This window comes from Biomphalaria glabrata, chromosome 7 (genome assembly GCF_947242115.1).
Source record: "Biomphalaria glabrata chromosome 7, xgBioGlab47.1, whole genome shotgun sequence".
NCBI lineage: Eukaryota > Metazoa > Mollusca > Gastropoda > Planorbidae > Biomphalaria > Biomphalaria glabrata.
This window is the reverse complement of record NC_074717.1, coordinates 43,024,098-43,043,730: the sequence shown is the minus strand read 5'-3', so window position 1 is coordinate 43,043,730 and position 19,633 is coordinate 43,024,098. Positions and strand designations below refer to the sequence as shown.

Here is a 19,633-nt window from a genome sequence, read left to right as displayed (position 1 = left end):
AGTCTAGCAGCTTGCTCTAATAATAAACTTCTGTTTTAAAAAAACAACAACTGTGTGTATGAAGTGATTAGTTGGGAAGTTTCAGCGTGAAGTGGCTAGGGAGAGTGAAGGCATCAATCAATTAACTAGCTACAACCAGGCAGGGAATAATGAGGCTATTGGAGATCGATCTCTGAATGTAAATTTGGTGTGTTGAGATCAAACCGAAGACCTCAACACCTCGCCAGCCGTTAATATGAACTTGAGAGGTAGGACTATGGGGATCCACTGTAGACTGATGAAATACAAGGCATCTTTTTCCGAGTTTGGAATATGGGGCTATGTTTAAGGCAATCTGGGACACTACGTGTGATTATTGACCCACTCAAAGAGTTATCATCTCTGACCAACATTAGGGAGCCACGTAGGTTTGAGATCGCTTTACTGGTCTTTGTGTATGTAGCTGTGTCTGTGTTTTTCTCATTCATCTTGTGGAATCTTTAAATAACTTGAGTGTATTGTGAGATTAGAGGTTAATTAATTGTACTAGATACATTGCATTGTCTTCTACTCCGAAGATTAAGGATGAGTACAGTATGACAAAGCAAACTCATTAGCGACCTGCCTATTTTTGCCTTTTGCCACATATAATGCAAATCAATTATCCGCTGGGAGTCTTTTTATGTGACGTCATTTCTCTATCTCCCGGCTATCTTTGGCAAGGGTCTTTTTTTTGTGGGGTCTCAAATGTGTAACCCGCAACCCTTGTGAGAGCTCTCTAGCTAGTTTCCGCTATGCCAACCAGAGAGAAATGACGCCTGATTTGATTTTTATAGCATTTACCGGGAAGTGGGGGGCGGCACCTCTTTTCTGCCTTTCACCTTAAAGCTTACCAAAACAAAATGTCATTGGCATGTGGCCACCCCCCAAACGGGATGGGTGTCTAATGCAGCGCATTGATACTCTACTGTCCACACCAACCTGTAGCAGAACAGTTGTATTTGCGAGGTAGTGCTAAGTCTGAATGACTTTCTCGTCAAAAACATCGAACTGCTAAACCTACTGGTCACCAAATGTTTATCAAGAACCAGGGACTCTCAACCCTTTAAGAGCTGAATACATTCACACGAAATTTCACTTCAAACTTTGCGCCATCTCTAAAACAGTTGATTTCCACCTTTAATTATTTACTATTATTTTTTTTTACAACCAACTGAACACTTGACGTTCAAATTTCTAAATTTAAAAAAAAAAGAGGAAGAGACAAGGGTAAAATTGAACTTTTTCTTGACTCCAATTAAAATATCATTGACTTGCAAAAGATCTTCTTTCCTTGTGGACGTCATTTCTGGAAAACATTTTATTGTGCCTGAGGCTTCTAGAAACGCGATACCGACAATAAACACAATACCTTGTGAAATAGTTTGAAATATCCAGACTGCGTCACATTGAGACTTGTCAGACGATCACATCAAAACGTGACTGATTTCAGGGCCTTAGGCTGAAAGGAATCGGAGATGTTGGCAAGGTTTCTAAAAGTAGATGCAGTTAATGTACGCTGTTACAGAGCAAGGTCAAAACGCTATCAAGAAATTTGATACGAAAGAAAAGTACCCAAACGTATTGCTGACCAGGTTTTACCCAAACGAATTGCTGACCAGGTTTTATCCAAACTTATTGCTGACCAGGTTTTACCCAAATTTATTGCTGGCCAGGTTTTATCCAAACTTATTACAGACCAGGTTTTACCTAAACTTATTGCTGACCAGGTTTTATCTAAACTTATTGCTGACCAGGTTTTATCTAAACTTATTGCTGACCAGGTTTTACCTAAACTTATTACAGACCAGGTTTTACCTAAACTTATTACAGACCAGGTTTTACCTAAACTTATTGCAGACCAGGTTTTATCTAAACTTATTGCTGACCAGGTTTTATCTTACCTTATTGCAGACCAAGTTTTACCTAAACTTATTGCTGACCAGGTTTTATCTAAACTTATTGCTGACCAGGTTTTATCTAAACTTATTGCTGACCAGGTTTTATCTTACCTTATTGCAGACCAAGTTTTACCTAAACTTATTGCTGACCAGGTTTTACCTAAACTTATTGCAGACCAGGTTTTACCCAAACTTATTACAGACCAGGTTTTACCCATCATTTTTTTACACAATATTAACAACCTGTTATGATAGACTTGTTAGGTGTTTTTGATGAACAGGAAATGTATGCAAGATAGTCTGTAATTTTTGAGGAACATGTGCATTGGTTGAACTGACATAATTTTGTTACGATCGTTTTTAAGCTTGTACTTTGAAGAGCTGACATTTAAAGGAGTAGATCGCATAAACCAGGCTTTTAACTGAAACATGCTTTTAACTGAAACATGCTTCTAACTGAAACATGCTTTTAACTGAAACATGCTATTAACTGAGACATGCTATTAACTGAAACATGCTTTTAACTGAAACATGCTATTAACTGAGACATACTATTAACTGAAACATGCTTGGAAATGTCAACTTAAAGAAAACGTTTGTTTATTAAATGTTCTTCTACAAAAACGATCAAATTCAATTTCCTATTATGCATGCCACTTTCTACCAAGATTCTATATTTCTTTCATCATTAATAACCTGACCTTCTCAATTTCTAATCCCTTTCACATGGTAATCTGGTGACAATCACATACGGCCAGTATTTACTTGAAGCGTTTTCCATGTAAAAATGATCAAAACCTGGACGACTTCATCGACAATAGTTTGTACTTCCGAATAAACCTTTTTTTTTTTAATGTGCTCATACAGAATTATGTCGGGTGGTGAAGCAAAGGTAACTCTAGAAGATAAATGACCTCTGGCAAGGTTGTCTACTTTGGGGGGGGGGGGGGGGGATTTCAAATAAACATCGTTAAAAGAAATCGGGATCTTTTTGCAATGACAAGCCGATATTCTGTGTAACTCAACAGTTTCTTAGGTTCATTATTTTATTTTATTTTTTTTACATCTTTTAAGTTCCAACGTTATACGAAACAAAACAGAACCTTCAGTTCAACATTCTGTTTGTGTGAGCTACTGATTTGTTAAAGTGTATATCTACATTTAGGTTGTTATTGCCTGAAGTGGTAATAAGCAACACCTTACCATGTTGCTATTTTTTTATGCAACTTGTATACGTTGAAGGTTAGGGCTTTTTTTTTTTTGGGGGGGGGGGGGGGAGAGGGGAAGGCAGAGGGCCCCCACACGTACCGAGTAGTCTTGGTGTCAAATACGTCTGGTGGCAGGGGGCCGTTCCTCTGACCGCATCAGCTGCTTGGTGACGGGGGGCGACATCTTTCCGGTCTTACCCAACGCTGAGGCTTAAGAAATGAGATGAAATATGGTCGTTCTAACACAGGGGTTCTCAGCATGTGGGTCGCGACCCCCTTGGGGGTCGATCGACTATTTGCCAGGGGTCGCCAAAGACCATCGAAAAAAATGGATTTTTTTTTTTTGTCTATTCTTCTATTGCTGTGTGTGTGCGGGGGTGGGGGTCGCGGCAGAGTGAGGAGATTGTAAAGAGGGGTCGCCGAGCATAAAAGGTTGAGAACCGCTGTTCTAACATCTCAGTGTTCTAACTCTTCTTGCTGTTGTGATCATTTGACTTTAACTAAATGGGTTTCATGTTTATCCTGGTGAGATTCGTCAACGAGCATTCACCTGTATGAAGGCGCTTGGTGGTTGGATATTGAACCGATGGATCCCGGGTTTGAAACCTGGTGTAGCCAGGAATTTTTCAATTTCGGGATCCTTAAGCCGCCTCTGATTCCACCCTTCTCTATTGGGTACCTGACATTAGTTGGGGAAAAGTAAAAGGGTTGGTCTTTGCACATAACACCCTCGTTAACCGTGGGACACAGGAACAGCTGACCTAAAATCATCTGCCTTATGGATCGCAAGGTCTGAAATCAACGCGTTTATTGAGTTAGTGAAGTCTGCTACAAGCTGCATCGGAATGTAGTTTGATTAGTTTTCTGCAAGGCCCTATTTCCTTCTTGACAATAGTAACCTCGTTTTAAAATGGGTGTTGAAGTTTATGTTTGTTATAATTAAGTTTTAGTGTATCGAGAGGTCACTTGTTTGTCGGGGTGCGACTGCAGGTGATTTTCGTTCAGCAGGTTGCCCTCTGCCTAATGGTATTGTTATTTGTTTTCATGCTTATAAAAATACAATTGTATATGGTTATCTTTTCTTACTTTCACATTTTTAGCCAAAGGCTTACCTCCCCTTATTATTGCTGTCTTTACATAAAACAAAATGAATTCATTACGTCTAATTGTTCAAATAATTGGTCACGTTTTCCATTGTTTCATTTTGTATCATCGACAATGAATAATTGTGGAAAGTTTCAACTTGATCCGAGAATGGGAAGCAGTGGAAATAACGTGTACACCTCTGATGCACAAAATACGGCCCGCGGGCCAGATACGACCCGCGACTTGGTTCCACCCGTCCCGCCGAAAGTCGGTTCAAAGTGTAGAAAATCCGCATCCCCCCCCCCCTCCTAAAAAAAGGGTTGAAAATATGTATCTTAACCTACGTTAGGGCCCTCAATTTTTCTCCGATTGATAGGCACCATGACCTTTAACATTTGTGCGTTTATGAAACGGGGACTCCGAATGTAGAATCTACCAAAAAAGAATTTACTTTTTTGTGTGGAACATGATAATAATCCAACATATTTGAGTTGTCAATAAAGTGTGGCTGTTTATATTATTAAAAAAAATAAGATGTAAACGGCATTCTAAAATAAATTTGACGTCATTCGAATAAAAAGATTGTTAAAATGCGTCTAGAGATTGGAAGATTAATGTGAATAGTTACCAAAAAGAGACCAGAAAATGAGTCGTTGGTAAAGCTAGCTACACTGTTGCTGATATTTTTAGTAAAGAAATGAAGCCGTTTTCTGACGCACGAAAAAAAAAAGATAATAATATCCGATTAATGAATGTAAGTGCTAGATCCACGGGTTTTTTCTAATCAAACAGTTTCCGGTGAAATTTCATTTCGTTTGTGTGCTTTTCCCTTTCTGTGGCCCGCGACCCCAGTGTCGAAAATAAAAATGGCCCGCAGGTCGATTTATGTTGGGCATCACTGGACTGTACACGATCTGTACCGGACAGAGACATAGTGAGTGCATATAAGCTTTGTAAAAAAAAATCTGTCAGCTCAGCTGGAATCAAGCCCGTTAAAGTCAAAACTTTTTTATTATTTTGTCCGCGCTTGTTCTGAACTAGATCTGGAAGCCTTGACCTTGCCATGAGCTCTTGAGTCTGTCATCGCTAGTTGTCCCAGTGATAAAATCTCTTGTCAAATTTATTCTACAAACCAGTCCCAGCGTGTGTTAGCGACATGATGTTGGGAGTCTATTGTGTCATTTCTATCGCCACTCAACCTTTAGGACTGATGGGAGATGGAAGCTTTCATCTTTCTCCATCCTTGACATATAGGCCAGTGGATCGGTGGAGAAGACCGGAAATCGATTAGAACAACTGTTTCTTTTTAATATAAGGGACATCAGATTGTAGAGCGAGTTCTGTAAAATTGAATAACTTCTACATAAATGCTCTGTAAATGTTGAGAGATAGCGCTGGTGTCCAGGCTGTGTTGACAATTATATGTTCATCTAAGAGTCACTATGAAGCAACAGACTTGAAATTGACGTTGTTTTATAATTGCAAACATCCTACCTACCTATCCCTTAGTCTGTTGGACCTTTGGGGCACCAAGTAGGATTTGTCTACCGTCTTTCTCCATTCCTCCCTGTCTTTAGCATTGTTTAAAACCTCTATCAATGGTAGGCCCGTCCATTCTTTAATGTTGTCCTCCCATCGCTTTCTCTGTCTGCCTCTTCTCCTTTTACCTGGTACTGTTCCCTGAAGGAAGGTCTTTGCGAGCTCCGTGGATCTTGTAATAGTCCATAAAAAGAAAACAGCAGACTTGTATTTACATATATAGTTACAAACCATACGACCTGATGTGTTGAAATGTCTTGACATTTCTTTTATGTTTGTGCGTCTTACAAACTACATTTGGCTTTACAAAACCGTAAAACCTTAGAGCTCCTCTGTACTTAAGAGACCTAAAGTCCGTGTTTTTTGTACGTAATGTCATGAGGTCACTAGATAGTAATATGAAAAGTGTTTGTAGCAGTTTCAACCAAACTTGTATATTTGATATGTTAAACATTTTATTATCTCTAAAACTAAAATCTTTATCATCCTTGAGGAGACGTGTTGTACAATGTGTTCTTTGCATCGAACAAAAACTTAGAACGATAAAAAAACGAACAATCTACGAACAATTTCACTCAAGCATTTTAAATGTGACTGTTATATTTGGGTTAGGACTAGGACATTGTGTTTTGTTATGACATGATTAGGAATTAGTTATTTGTTTCGGGAATAAGGGGAAAGTTTTAATTAGCGACAAGTGACGTGACAGATCTTTAAAAAATAAGAACGCTCTAAGTGACGCTAAAAGGAAGACGCTTCTTGTAGAGTAGTAGACTTGAGTACGACATAACTGACATCGGACGATTCCCTTCTTGATTATTAAATATCTTTATAGAACAACATCAGCGTTGACTACATATTTGATTGTTTCGGCCTTTCGCCGGTGTTACTGAAGTAGTTGAGTTCAGCGTTACTTCCAGTCAGATCTACACGATACAGATTGCCAAGAATCAACACCGCGCGGAGGCTTTAACAGTTTACATATGACTAGTATATTTGGGTTAGGACTAGGACATTGTGACTGTTATATTTGGGTTAGGACTAGGACATTGTGTTTACATATGACTAGTATATTTGGGTTAGGACTAGGACATTGTGACTGTTATATTTGGGTTAGGACTAGGACATTGTGTTTACATATGACTAGTATATTTGGGTTAGGACTAGGACATTGGGATCAACTATTAAAAAAAGTGTTTTGGTAACAAAGTTTTTGGTGAAGATCTAATTCTAAATTCATCTCATTCTAAATGGATCTAATTTGAATTCTAAAATGATCTAATTCAAAGCACAGAAAAAAATGAAAGTAACCTTTTTTTTTTAGACTAAAAAACACGTCTTGGCATCTGCCGCTGACAGAGAAATCACAAACTACAGAACACAGAGACACTTTTTACTTTTTTTCTTATTTTTTACTTTACTACGTAACACACACACACGCACGCACACACCTAACTGAACCAACAACCAGCTTGAGCGCGGTAGCAGGCTTGGTAGTAGAAAAATGAAGTCATTTTGTCAATTTCTTTTGTAATCCAGCCCGCCCTCCTCCCCCCTCCTGTAACGACCCACTCGGCCAGTTTGTCCTCACTGGCATTTGTGAAAGGAACTGGCAGCAAGACTTTTGTAACAGACAGCTGTAGAGCTCCCACAAAGGTCGCAGGACGCTCATTGGCCGAGGGCAGGCGCAGACGGGGAAATGAGACTTTAAATAGACCCCCGGGCAGACAACGGCTTTGTCTGCATAAGTTGTGGCAAAATATGCAGGAAGCAATCTTGGTCTGAGTAGCCATGGGAAATACTGCACTCATCCTTGATAGTGGGACTCAAAAGACAATGGTCTAATTATTAACTGCTTAGTTAATAGAACAAAAGAAAAAAAGGTTAAAAAGGAAGCTAGAAGTAGCCCCTATTCCCTGCAACTTAAAGGAGTAAGCCCACTATTGGCAGACTCTAGAGCAGTGATTCCCAAAGTGGTCTATATAGACCCCCAGGAGTCTACGAAGACTTCCAAGGGGTCTACGAAACTGTTGGGGGTCTATGAGATGTCCATGGGGTCTACCATAATAGATTTCATTTAATCAGGTCGTGACTTTAACTTGTACATCCCATTAATGTAATTATAGTAATATAGATCTCTATACATTTATTGTAGGTTTAAATTACTTTTAATCTCTTCAATTCACTACAGTTAGAAATAAGTTGTCTTTTTAAATGGCTATGAATTTGCAAAAAATTGCAAGTCGGGGGTCTACCGAAAACCAGAAAACATGGCAAGGGGTCTACGAGACAAAATAGTTTGGGAACCACTGATCTAAAGATTCGCCTCAGCTGACACAAAATCTCTTTTGTACCCATCTACTAGAAGCAGTGTGCTGGTACTTAGACTTGTACACGCTTACTATACAGACTTCTTCCCCGCTGTCAGGAGACACAAAGTCTCAAGTGAAGTAGCCTGCATGAAGATAAGAGCTGACTCTCTTCTAAGATACCTAGTTTTGGGATAATACTATAATTGACGCCTTTTTTTTTTTCTTACCTAAAAATGGTTTATATTTGTGACTACATATCTATGCTCAGTTGAAATACGATAGGGGCCCCTTCGGAAGGCCTTTGATCCTACGATGGTGACATTTGATTTTAATTAGCGATTTTTCGGTTTTCAGTTCTAATGGTGAACTGCAGGCGTACTAGAAAACAATGGCTTTTTACAAAGCTTATATCAACTCGCTCTGTCTTTCTGACTGTCTGGGTTAAAAGTTTGAACACTATATCTCCCACACCCATTCTCTGATCATTATTTATTGTATCTAATAAAACATGAATCAATAAAAAAAATATGAACCAGTGTGTCAATTAATTATTAGTAATTAACACAGGTGGCAAAATATGTAGGTCACAGTGGGACATTTTTTTTTTAATAACGAAAAAAGGAAAATAACTTCAACGTTTTCGAGGGATATAGTTGTAAGTGTGGAGTTCTTTCCCGTTAGACAGTTTTTTTTTTGTTTTTTTTTTAATAAAGGAACATGTATATGGTTAGGGTTATATATATATACATACATATACACATATATATATATTGCTTGTCTTTTCAAGCGTAGACGTAGGCCGGTAGTTAAAAAGACGTCGCTGCACCATTGATTGTATAAAAATGTATTACAGTCATGATCAAAGTAGTGCTTCTAGCAACGCAGACATTTAGTGCATCATTAGTGCCATGAACATAGTGTCAACATAATTGTTTTCAACAGACGTGTTGTTGTTTTTGTGTGTATGTGTTTTCACTTGTGTTTAGAAAGATGAAGTGCATGTCTCTATAGCGAAATGTTTGTGTGTTTATATGTTGTGCTGGGAAATGTTTATGTGTTTATATTGTTCTGCCGGGAAATGTTTATGTGTTTATATTGTTCTGCCGGGAAATGTTTGTGTGTTTATATTGTTCTACTGGGGGAAATGTGTGTGTGTGTTTATATTGTTCTGCTGGGAAATGTTTATGTGTTTATATTGTTCTGCCGGGGAATGTTTATGTGTTTATATTGTTCTGCTGGGAAATGTTTGTGTGTTTATATTGTTCTACTGGGGGAAATGTGTGTGTGTGTTTATATTGTTCTGCTGGGAAATGTTTGTGTGTTTATATTGTTCTGCTGGGGGAAATGTGTGTGTGTGTTTATATTGTTCTGCTGGGAAATGTTTGTGTGTTTATATTGTTCTGCTTGGAAATGTTTGTGTGTTTATATTGTTCTGCCGGGAAATGTTTGTGTGTTTATATTGTTCTGCTTGGAAATGTGTGTGTGTTTATATTGTTCTGCTTGGAAATGTTTGTGTGTTTATATTGTTCTGCCGGGAAATGTTTGGGTGTTTATATTGTTCTGCTGGGAAATGTTTATGTCTTTATATTGTTCTGCCGGGAAATGTTTATGTGTTTATATTGTTCTGCTTGGAAATGTTTGTGTTTTTTATATTGTTCTGCCGGGAAATGTTTGTGTGTTTATATTGTTCTGCTTGGAAATGTGTGTGTGTTTATATTGTTCTGCTTGGAAATGTTTGTGTGTTTATATTGTTCTGCCGGGAAATGTTTGGGTGTTTATATTGTTCTGCCGGGAAATGTTTGGCTCGTGCTTATCTCGTGACATTGTCGTCTGCTTTCATTCCTCAGCTTCTGAATGACGTGGAAGATCATCTGGACATTACCATCGACAGGGTTGAGCCGGACATGAAGGTGCCCATCAATGAGTTTGATGGCAAAGTGACCTACGGAGAACGAAGAAAGGCTGGAGGTAATCCTTTCAATTGTCGCCTGTTCATGTAGTTGATGTCAGTAGCAGACGTGAGTCTCTTAGTATGACCACTAGTCTGAATGTTAAAGACAGTCTTGGTCATTGATAGTTTGTATGTTAAGGACAGTCTTGGTCATTGATAGTTTGAATGTTAAAGATAGTCTTGGTCATTGATAGTTTGAATTTTAAAGACAGCCTTTGTCGTTAATAGTTTGAATGTTAAGGACAGCCTTGGTCATTGATAGTTTGAATGTTAAAGAATAGTCTTGGAAATTAATACTTTGAATGTTAAAAGTCATTGTAATTAACAGTTTGAATGTTAAAGATAGTCTTGGTCATTGATAGTCTGAATGTTAAAGACAGTCTTGGTCATTGACAGTTTGAATGTTAAAGACAGACTTGGTCATTGATAGTTTGAATGTTTAAGACAGACTTGGTCATTGATAGTTTGAATGTTAAAGACAGACTTGGTCATTGATAGTCTGAATGTTAAAGACAGACTTGGTCATTGATAGTCTGAATGTTAAAGACAGCCTTTGTCGTTAATAGTGTGAATGTTAAGGACAGCCTTGGTCATTGATAGTTTGAATGTTAAAGATAGTCTTGGTCATTGATAGTTTGAATGTTAAAGACAGACTTGGTCATTGTGGTAAGAGTCTTGGAACTCTGTGCCCATGGGAGCTCCCCTTCATCGGCCTGTCTGAGCAATTGCTCATTCTGAGAGGGATCCAAACACATTTGTTACATCCTATAACCTCCAGCTGCTCGTGTTGGAGGCGAGGTCTGAAGCCGAGCACAAAAGGGAGCCTCACCCCCATACTCTTTCTCTGTACCTTTTCAGCTGTTTGTTGTAGTGAGCATGTTTTGGGGTCTGTATTCCTTCCCCTCCATTACAAAGGATTCGATCCTTAATCACCCCAACTGCAGTTCTGTTTTGTTACCTTTTTTGTCTTTATAATATGTTCTCCTCTAACGACCGTTGGCGCCCCCGCGCGCCACGTTGTGGCTTACAACTCATTAAATTATCTTAAGTTGGGTATCTGGTTGTATTCTTGCACACAACTGAGTTGAACTCCTATGACTTATCTTTGGATCTGGATCACTTTAAAAGTTAAAGAGTATTGCTATTTGTTCCTGGAAAATGCAATTTTATCTTTGAATGTACAAGCATGTACACAGTTAAAGAAAAGTACCTACCTGATTTGTACACTAGCTTGTCCTTGTGTCACGACTATTCTCTTATTTCTGACTCTGTCTGGTATCTTATTATCTTATTACATGTATAAAGTTTTGACTAATGATAATCTGCCCTGCTAAGTTTTTTTGTTTTTTTCTACGTTTGACTACTATTGGAATTCCTCCGGCTACTCACTAACTACTCCTCTCTTTTTGTGTCTCTATAATTGTAACTTTCTGGAGTTGCTTATTAGATGTAGGTATCTTCCTTTTTTTTTTTGTCTGTTCCTTTCTGAAGTCAGTCATTTGTTCAAATCAAGAGATTTATTTGCTAATCATAGTGTACTTTTAAAAGTTGTCAGCCAGTTGGTAGACATGTTGTTGATCTGTGTGGGAGCACTCTAAACTATTAAAGCAACTATTGACTGACACAAGACTTGGGGGGGGGGGAATGTCAAGGAGGCTGCTTAGAATTATTATCGTGTCATTGTTTTTTTTGTTTTTAAATCCAAGTTTCAAAATGCAAAGAAACTATTGTATTCCATTGTTAGCTTCAGAAGTTGCGTGTGATATTTTAGAATGTAACTCTATCTAGAGATGAACTTTTATATCAATCTCATTCGTGTCTTTGTTAGGTTGTTTTTTTTTTGAGGATCCAAGTTGGGGTTTTTTTCCCCTCGTAATGCATCTCATAATAAATAGCTATATTATTATTATTTCTGATGTAGAAAAAGTTGAATTTGAAAAACTTGTACAACGAATGTTCCTGTTTGCTTAGACCACACATAGAATAGAAAGATTGTCTAATCTTTCATCTATAATCAGATCATACCAGATCTAATATGTCTGACTGTTGGATAGGGCACGAGCTTACTGAGCCAAGTTTTTTGTTTGTTTGTTTAGAATGTAGTAGCTGTCTTCATTTTCTTAATGTGTAGTTCAAAAGTCATAACCCTAATTACATTTCTGAGGGGGGGGGGTATTATTTGAAGCTACAGTCATAAGTCAAGAGCTCACTCGGAGCTCCTAGTGGCTACCTAGGTAATGGGTCACACCAGACTAGGTACACTGTGACCTTAACTGTAAAGTAAGAAATATAATTTTTTATTTTTTTAATTTCGGGAAACATTTGTGATTTTAAATACAGGATGACGCTCAGTCAATCAGATTTTGTCTTTAGGAGCGGTAAGATGGGGGCGGACAGGAGGAGATCATCGTAAGCACTTAGATCATATCTAGCACTGCAGACGTGGTATACACTCATGTAGGGCGAGTGTCTGAGTGGCATAAACCGCATGGCTATCTATCCAAGGGACTCGAGTTTGTATCCCAAATCAAGCTGAGTTTATGTTTGCTGAAACCTTCTCCCAAATCAAGCTGAGTTTGTGTTTGCTGAAACCTTCTCCCAAATCAAGCTGAGTTTGTGTTTGCTGAAACCTTCTCCCAAATCAAGCTCAGTTTATGTTTGCTGAAACCTTCTCCCAAATCAAGCTGAGTTTGTGTTTGCTGAAACCTTCTCCCAAATCAAGCTGAGTTTGTGTTTGCTGAAACCTTCTCCCAAATCAAGCTCAGTTTGTGTTTGCTGAAACCTTCTCCCAAGTCAAGCTGAGTTTGTGTTTGCTGAAACCTTCTCCCAAGTCAAGCTGAGTTTGTGTTTGCTGAAACCTTCTCCCAAATCAAGCTGAATTGTGTTTGCTGAAACCTTCTCCCAAATCAAGCTGAATTTCTGTTTGCTGAAACCTTCTCCCAGATACCCCCTTCCCTCCCCAGGTCCACAAAAGAAATCGGGTCACAATCTTATGCAAGATGTAATGTACGACGCGATGTACAAAATGAATTTTTGGAAAATGAAAATAAATTTAACGAAACAAAATAAATGTCATGACGCCTTTTGCAAAAGTGTGTTTACTTTCTGTCTTATGATGTCAAAGTTACTGTCAATGTGTATTGTTAAGAAGTCAAAGGTCGTAGCCTTTTAGAGCCCGTGAGTAGTAGGTGTACAGTATCTGGTCTGCTCATGGCTTGGATCACATTTTGTGACGTCTGACACCAGAACTGTCTGAACTAATTTGTTGTTTTATCCTTGCAGGAAGTGGTTATAAAGGGCACATTGAGTTCTTGGCCCCGACTGTCACAGAATTGGCTCAGCTGGAAAAGAAAGCTCAGACTTATTTTATTGACCTGAAGTATAAAAAGAAGTTTGCAGTCAGACAATAGGCAGACAACAGAAGACATTGCTTCACAGAAAAGCAATCTACAATAGCTACATACAGTACTACGAGATCTAGCTATGATGTCCCTTCAGACCCTGGAATGTTCAGTTTGTTTTTGTTTTCTTAAATTCTTGTTTGGAACTGATTGATTAATGTGTTTTAAGCTGAACTTTTAGTTTGTTCGCTTTATTTCTTGTCGATGGAACAGTCAACATGATAAACTTATTTTAGGACATGCATGTTGGTATACAGTTTATGTTTTCAATAAATGAAATAAACTTAAAAAGAGTGTACTTTTTTTTTGTCTATGTCTGCCAGTATTGTCTGTCAGGTATGTGTGTCGGTGAACATAGTTCCAGCGTAATTGCTATAACAGGTTAGAATGGTAGCCTGAATGTGTGGTACTCGCTCGAGACTCTCGTCTGTTCCCAGATTCCAAATCCGCACACTATCACCATTTGCCACTTAGAGGTTTGGGCTAGAAAGAAATAATCTTCATTTTTCAAGGAACATCTGAAAGTCAAGACGTATCATTGAATTTACAATCTCAAGTCCCCCTTTTTCCACCAGAATATATTAATATGTGAGGCTGCATTTAATAATATTTATGTCAACATAATTTTATTTCTAAAAGTACATCGAAGGATCTTAACAAATTGTGCCTGGCCAAGACATGTCTAATTTCTAGAAAACGTTAATAATAGATTCCTGCTTGAGCAGATTTGTTACCGGCCTGACAAAAAGGTGAACATTCCATCAATAATAGATGACAGTCGAACACATTAGTTTTATGTTCTGACACCTATTGTTGGATCAGAAGAGCAACAGGGCTCCTGGTTTGTTGTAGTGTTATTTTGTTTTGTAGGTGCAGTGGCTGAGTGGTAAAGTGCTTGGCTTTCCAAACCGGGGTCCTGGGTTTGAATCTTGGTCAAGACTGGGCGCTTCTGAGTGTACCCAGCTCTAATAGGTACCTGACATTAGTTAGGGAAAAAGTAAAGGCAGTTGGTCATTGTGCTGGCGACATGACACCCTCGTTAACCGTGGGGGCCACAGAAACATGACCTTTACATCATCTGCCCTGGAGATCACAAGGTCTGAAAGGGAACTTTATTTTTGACTTTTGTTTTGCTCTGCTCCACACAATGCAACGTTAACGTTGGGATACTTTTGCGATCTATGGGGCAGATAAGATAAGAAAAGATAAGATAATTTTTATTGATCCATTCAAATCGAAATTCAGTTTGACAACAAATGACCACCTCAGCGTAACTACTGTAACATAACAATATAGATGCAAATACGAACAACATTCACATACACACTCACAACCAGCGCTTTAGGAATAGACCTCATTCACCAATCGTTAACAAACACCATTTAGCCTCGTGATTCTCTCTCTCTTCTATACAAATTACGTAATACACAATGGCTATCACGTGATACGTTTTTTTCGTTGTTTTATCAATATTATCACGTGGCTAAATGTTGTTTGTTTACGATTGGTCACTCAGGTCCAATTGACTTCTATGTACTTCTCGATGAAGTCAAATGACCTTGTAACACTCTGACCGAAAGTGGGATGAAGGAGTTTTTAAATCTTTCTGTTGTAGTCCTAATGTAAAGGAGACGACCACAGACTTTTTAATTTTAGCCCTAGCACCCCCTCCTTTTTTAAGCGTTTTGGCGGTGGCCAAACGTTACCTTAAAGCCCGTGAATTATTGTATCTGTTACATTGATATGAAACGACCCGTTTTGTTTTTACCCTGCCGCAGTGTTAAAACGGGTTTATCCGTTCAGCCAACACATTCATGTCAAATATAACATACTGTGAAAACAGGTTTATCCGTTCAGCCAACACATTCATGTCAAATATAACATACTGTGAAAACAGGTTTATCCGTTCAGCCAACACATTCATGTCAAATATAACATACTGTGAAAACAGGTTTATCCTTTCAGCCAACACATTCATGTCAAATATAACATACTGTGAAAACAGGTTTATCCGTTCAGCCAACACATTCATGTCAAATATAACATACTGTGAAAACAGGTTTACCAAATTTATGTTTTAAAATTCATTCTTTAATACACATAAATTTAGGTGGGTTTTTTTTTATTTTCATGCACCCCCTTTCCCGGTTGTAGAGGACATTAAAAATACACTATGGTCATGATCTATGGAACAGTTATGCCAAGTCTTATCAAGATTTGTAAAGCTGTTGTTTTTTTTTTATTTCTATGCGGGACATACATACATACGTATATATGCCTTACTTTCTTCTTTATACATTGGATTTTGCTTTATTCCTGTGCACTTTGCTTTTAAAATTATTTTTCCCAACATAGAGCTCTGAAATTTGTGTCTCATTTTGTCAGATGCACTGCAAGAATTGCTTCTGTTTCTTTTTGTTGTTCTGAAATATATTTTCGGATGATTTTGAAAAAAAAACAATGGCTGAACGTTATCAAATAAATATCTCAGATTCATTTAATTCTATTTCAGGACATGTGTGAGTAATGAAACTCATAAAGACATGAAATTAAAAAAAGTATTTTCCAATTTCATTCGTTAATAGTAACGTCAAGACATCATTCTTCTTTCTCAATGCCACCGGAGCGTTACTTGTGTAACCTAGTAGACAAGATTTGTTTGTAGGGTCAGATTATGAAATACTTTTTTTTTTAATGTCAGTCATGTAAATCTCTTCAGGGAAATTATTCTTTACTTAGAAATACGTTAGAATATTGCTGAAACTAATCTTGCAATTCAGTGATGCGCAAAAATACGGCCTGCGGGCCGGATCTGGCCCGCGACGTTCTATCAGGCACGCCGAAACGTTGACATATAGTGTAGAAAAAAATTCACACCCTAAAAAAATAAAACGTTGAAAAGTATATCTTTAGCTACGTTAGGGCTCACACTTTTGTTTTCTAATAGATTAGTACCATGACCATTAACGTTTGTTTGTAAGTAGAATCTACCAGTGAACGGATCTTTACTTTTATGTGGAACATGATAATAAGGCAACTTCTTTGATTTGTCAAGAGAGTTTGGCTGTTTTAAAAACAAACATTACACAAATGGCATTAGAAAAGAAACATGACCGGAGTTTTTAATTTGAGACGCGAATAAAATATTTTTAAATGAAGCCTAAAGTCGATGGTGAAGCTATTCTCAATGTTGCTGAAATTGAAGGAGAGAAATCAAGCCATTTTCTGGTACGTGAAAAAAGATACATTTCAACTTTCCCATTAATTATTGTAAGTACTAGATCCACAGGTCTGTAATAAAATAGTTTCAGGGCAATTGCGTTCAGTTTATGTACCTTTTCGGTAATGTGGCCGCGACACCTGGTGGATTCAGTGGGGGGCGGTAGGGGCCATCGCCCCCCCCCCCCCACTCGGACGCTTCCGAAGGGGGAGGCAGAAGAATTTCGGTAACGAAATCACTTCATTTTCATACGAATTTATTACTTATGTTAATAATATACACTATTTATATTTGAACAAATTTTTAGATTATTTCCTCCCTCTAGTATGTTGGACGATTTTTTTGGGGTTGGGAGGGGGCGATGGCATCAATCCCGCTCCCCCACCACCATAAACTTTCGAATGGGGGGAGGGGCTGTCCAATTTATTTGTAGAAATCACAACTTGTTAACAGAATCAATTATATATATCTATATGATCAAAGCATGTTATTGGTATTGAAAGTAATCTTTATATTATGTCGTTCCCCTGGTCGATTGGGTGAGGTGGGGGGCGATAATATCTACTCCCTTCCCACCTTAACCTTTAGAGTCGGGAAAGGAGGCGTTCCTATTTTTGTGGAGAAATTATAGTCTGTGAACAAAATTAGTTGTAACTACTGCATAGTTTTCATATTATGGGCCGATTCGGTGGGGTGGGTCGATTACATCTACTGCCCTCCCCTCTCTAGCCCTTTGAGTGTGGGGGGGGGGTCCTATTTTTATGGGGAAATGCTAGTTTGAGAACAAAATTAGTTGAATATCTATATATTATAAGCTACTTATTAATATGTCAACCCATGTGTAAATTATGTCGCACCACACTCTAAACTCAAATTTTATGATTAGTAAATATCAAATGAAAAAGGGTTCTATCAGGTGGGAGGGGCGAGACACACGCAATCGCCCTCCACCCATTGGACAAACCAATATTTTTCTTGTGTATTTTAATTAAGAAATTACAAAATAAAAAAAAAACTTCTGTCACTAATATAATTTAGATATGCTATAAATTAAATTCTATAATATCGAGTCGCCCCACCCACTTTTTTTCTATAATGCCAAATGCAATCACTAGCAGAAGGAGCGAAGACTCTTATCTTATCTTATCTTATATAATACAGACGTTACTTCAAAAAAGAAGATGATTACGTCCTACGCGTCATGCATTTAGTCATGCATATTAACCAATGACTTATATTCTGCCAAGTCACTGGTTTTCCTGGCTAGCTCAGGCTCTTGCTCGATTAATCGTTTTCACTCTACCGCCCACTCCGAAAACATGACGTTTTAAAACAGATAGTCAAATATGGTGACAGAGTTTATGTAATTGCACATGATTATCATAATTGCTTTAAGAAAGACTTTGTTTTTGGAAAATTTAGAATTCATAAGAAATTTTTCAGCATAATAGTAACCATTGAGATGAATATTGAACCCAAACATTTTTTCCTAGTCGCCTTTTTTCGACCTTTACTCAATCTGATATTTTTGTATGAAATAAATTTGGCACTATAACTCACAATTTATGATGGAATCCTAAAAATGCAAAAAAAATTAGAGCAGAACCACATTGTTTTGTTTGTAAAATGTTTTACATGTTTCGGATGTTCCTTCAGAGTTGAAGATAGTTAACTTCCTAGTCCAAACCTCCCGCAGGACGACGGGGGATGGGAGCGGGCAGGGTTTGAACCCTCGACCGTCGATAAATCTGAACGACAGTCCAGCGCGCAAACCGCACGACCAGGCAGCCATCCATTGGTCCAGTAAATTAACTGTGTAACAAAACGAAGTAACAAATAGGCCTATGGAACGCATTGTATCACTTACAAATGAGATATTTTTATAAATATTATTTTTTGAATATATTCCATTCTCGACCTTGATTCTCTATATCTATTTTTCTTATCTTTTCAATAAAAAAAATCGATTGTATTTACAATGTAGTAAGGGCCTTTAAATTCCTATTAGAATATTTTTCAAGTAAAACATTATTCAGAAGGTTCTTGAAACTGAGATATTTTTGAGCGTTTAACCATCGTTCTGTTGGTGTCTTGTGCTGGCCAAAACAGGCCTACTACAAGAGGTCTCGCTTCATATGATAAGATATGTGCGCCACATGTGCCTCGATTATCAGTGACACTTCAGCGTCGGCCCTTGCCTCCAAGTTACTTTATTTTACTAAATTTGATCTGCCTTTTTAAATAGGATGAATAATGAGCTGTAGATCTCACCCCGAACCTCACTGGGGGAGCTTGCAGTGCTCTCACAGACCCCCCCCCCCTCTTAGCTATCAATAGAAAGATCACCAAAATGACTGTATTTTTTTTTCATCATTTGTAGTCTTTTCTCCATTATGAGTAGTCTTTTTTCCATAATGTGCAGTCTTTTCTCCATCATGTCTAGTGCTTTCTCCATAATGTGTAGTCATTTCTCCATCATGTGTAGTCCTTTCTCCATTATGTGTAGTCTTTTTTTCATAATGTGTAGTCTTTTTTCCATAATGTGTAGTCATTTTTCCATAATGTGTAGTCTTTTCTCCATCATGTCTAGTCCTTTCTCCATCATATGTAGTCCTTTCTCCATAATGTGTACCGGTAGTCATTTCTCCATCATGTCTAGTCCTTTCTCCATAATGTGTAGTCATTTCTCCATCATATGTAGTCCTTTCTCCATAATGTGTACCGGTAGTCATTTCTCCATCATGTCTAGTCCTTTCTCCATAATGTGTAGTCATTTCTCCATCATGTGTAGTCCTTTCTCCATAATGTGTCGTCTGTTATCAATAATGTGTAATCTTTTCTCTAGAGTGTGTAGTATTTTCTCCATAATGTGTAGTCTTTTGTCCATAGAGTGTAGTCCTTACTCCTTAAGGTGTAGTCTTTTCTCCATAATGTGTAGTCTTTTCTCCATAATGTCCATGGAAAATGACGCGTAGGACGTAATCATCTGCTTTTTTT

The 19,633-nt window shown here is 37.9% G+C and overlaps 1 protein-coding gene across 1 annotated transcript in view; it reads left to right on the top strand.

The window, feature by feature from the left end:
- The window catches only part of LOC106062983 (ATP-dependent RNA helicase DDX1-like), a 249,064-nt gene extending 235,357 nt beyond the window's left edge, over positions 1-13,707 (top strand). The window contains exons 26-27 of the mRNA XM_056034576.1: positions 9,912-10,032; positions 13,298-13,707. Coding sequence (XP_055890551.1) covers positions 9,912-10,032; positions 13,298-13,425 — 249 coding nt within the window. The 3' untranslated portion in view covers positions 13,426-13,707. The remainder of the gene's footprint in view (positions 1-9,911; positions 10,033-13,297) is intronic.
- Positions 13,708-19,633: the final 5,926 nt, after the last annotated feature.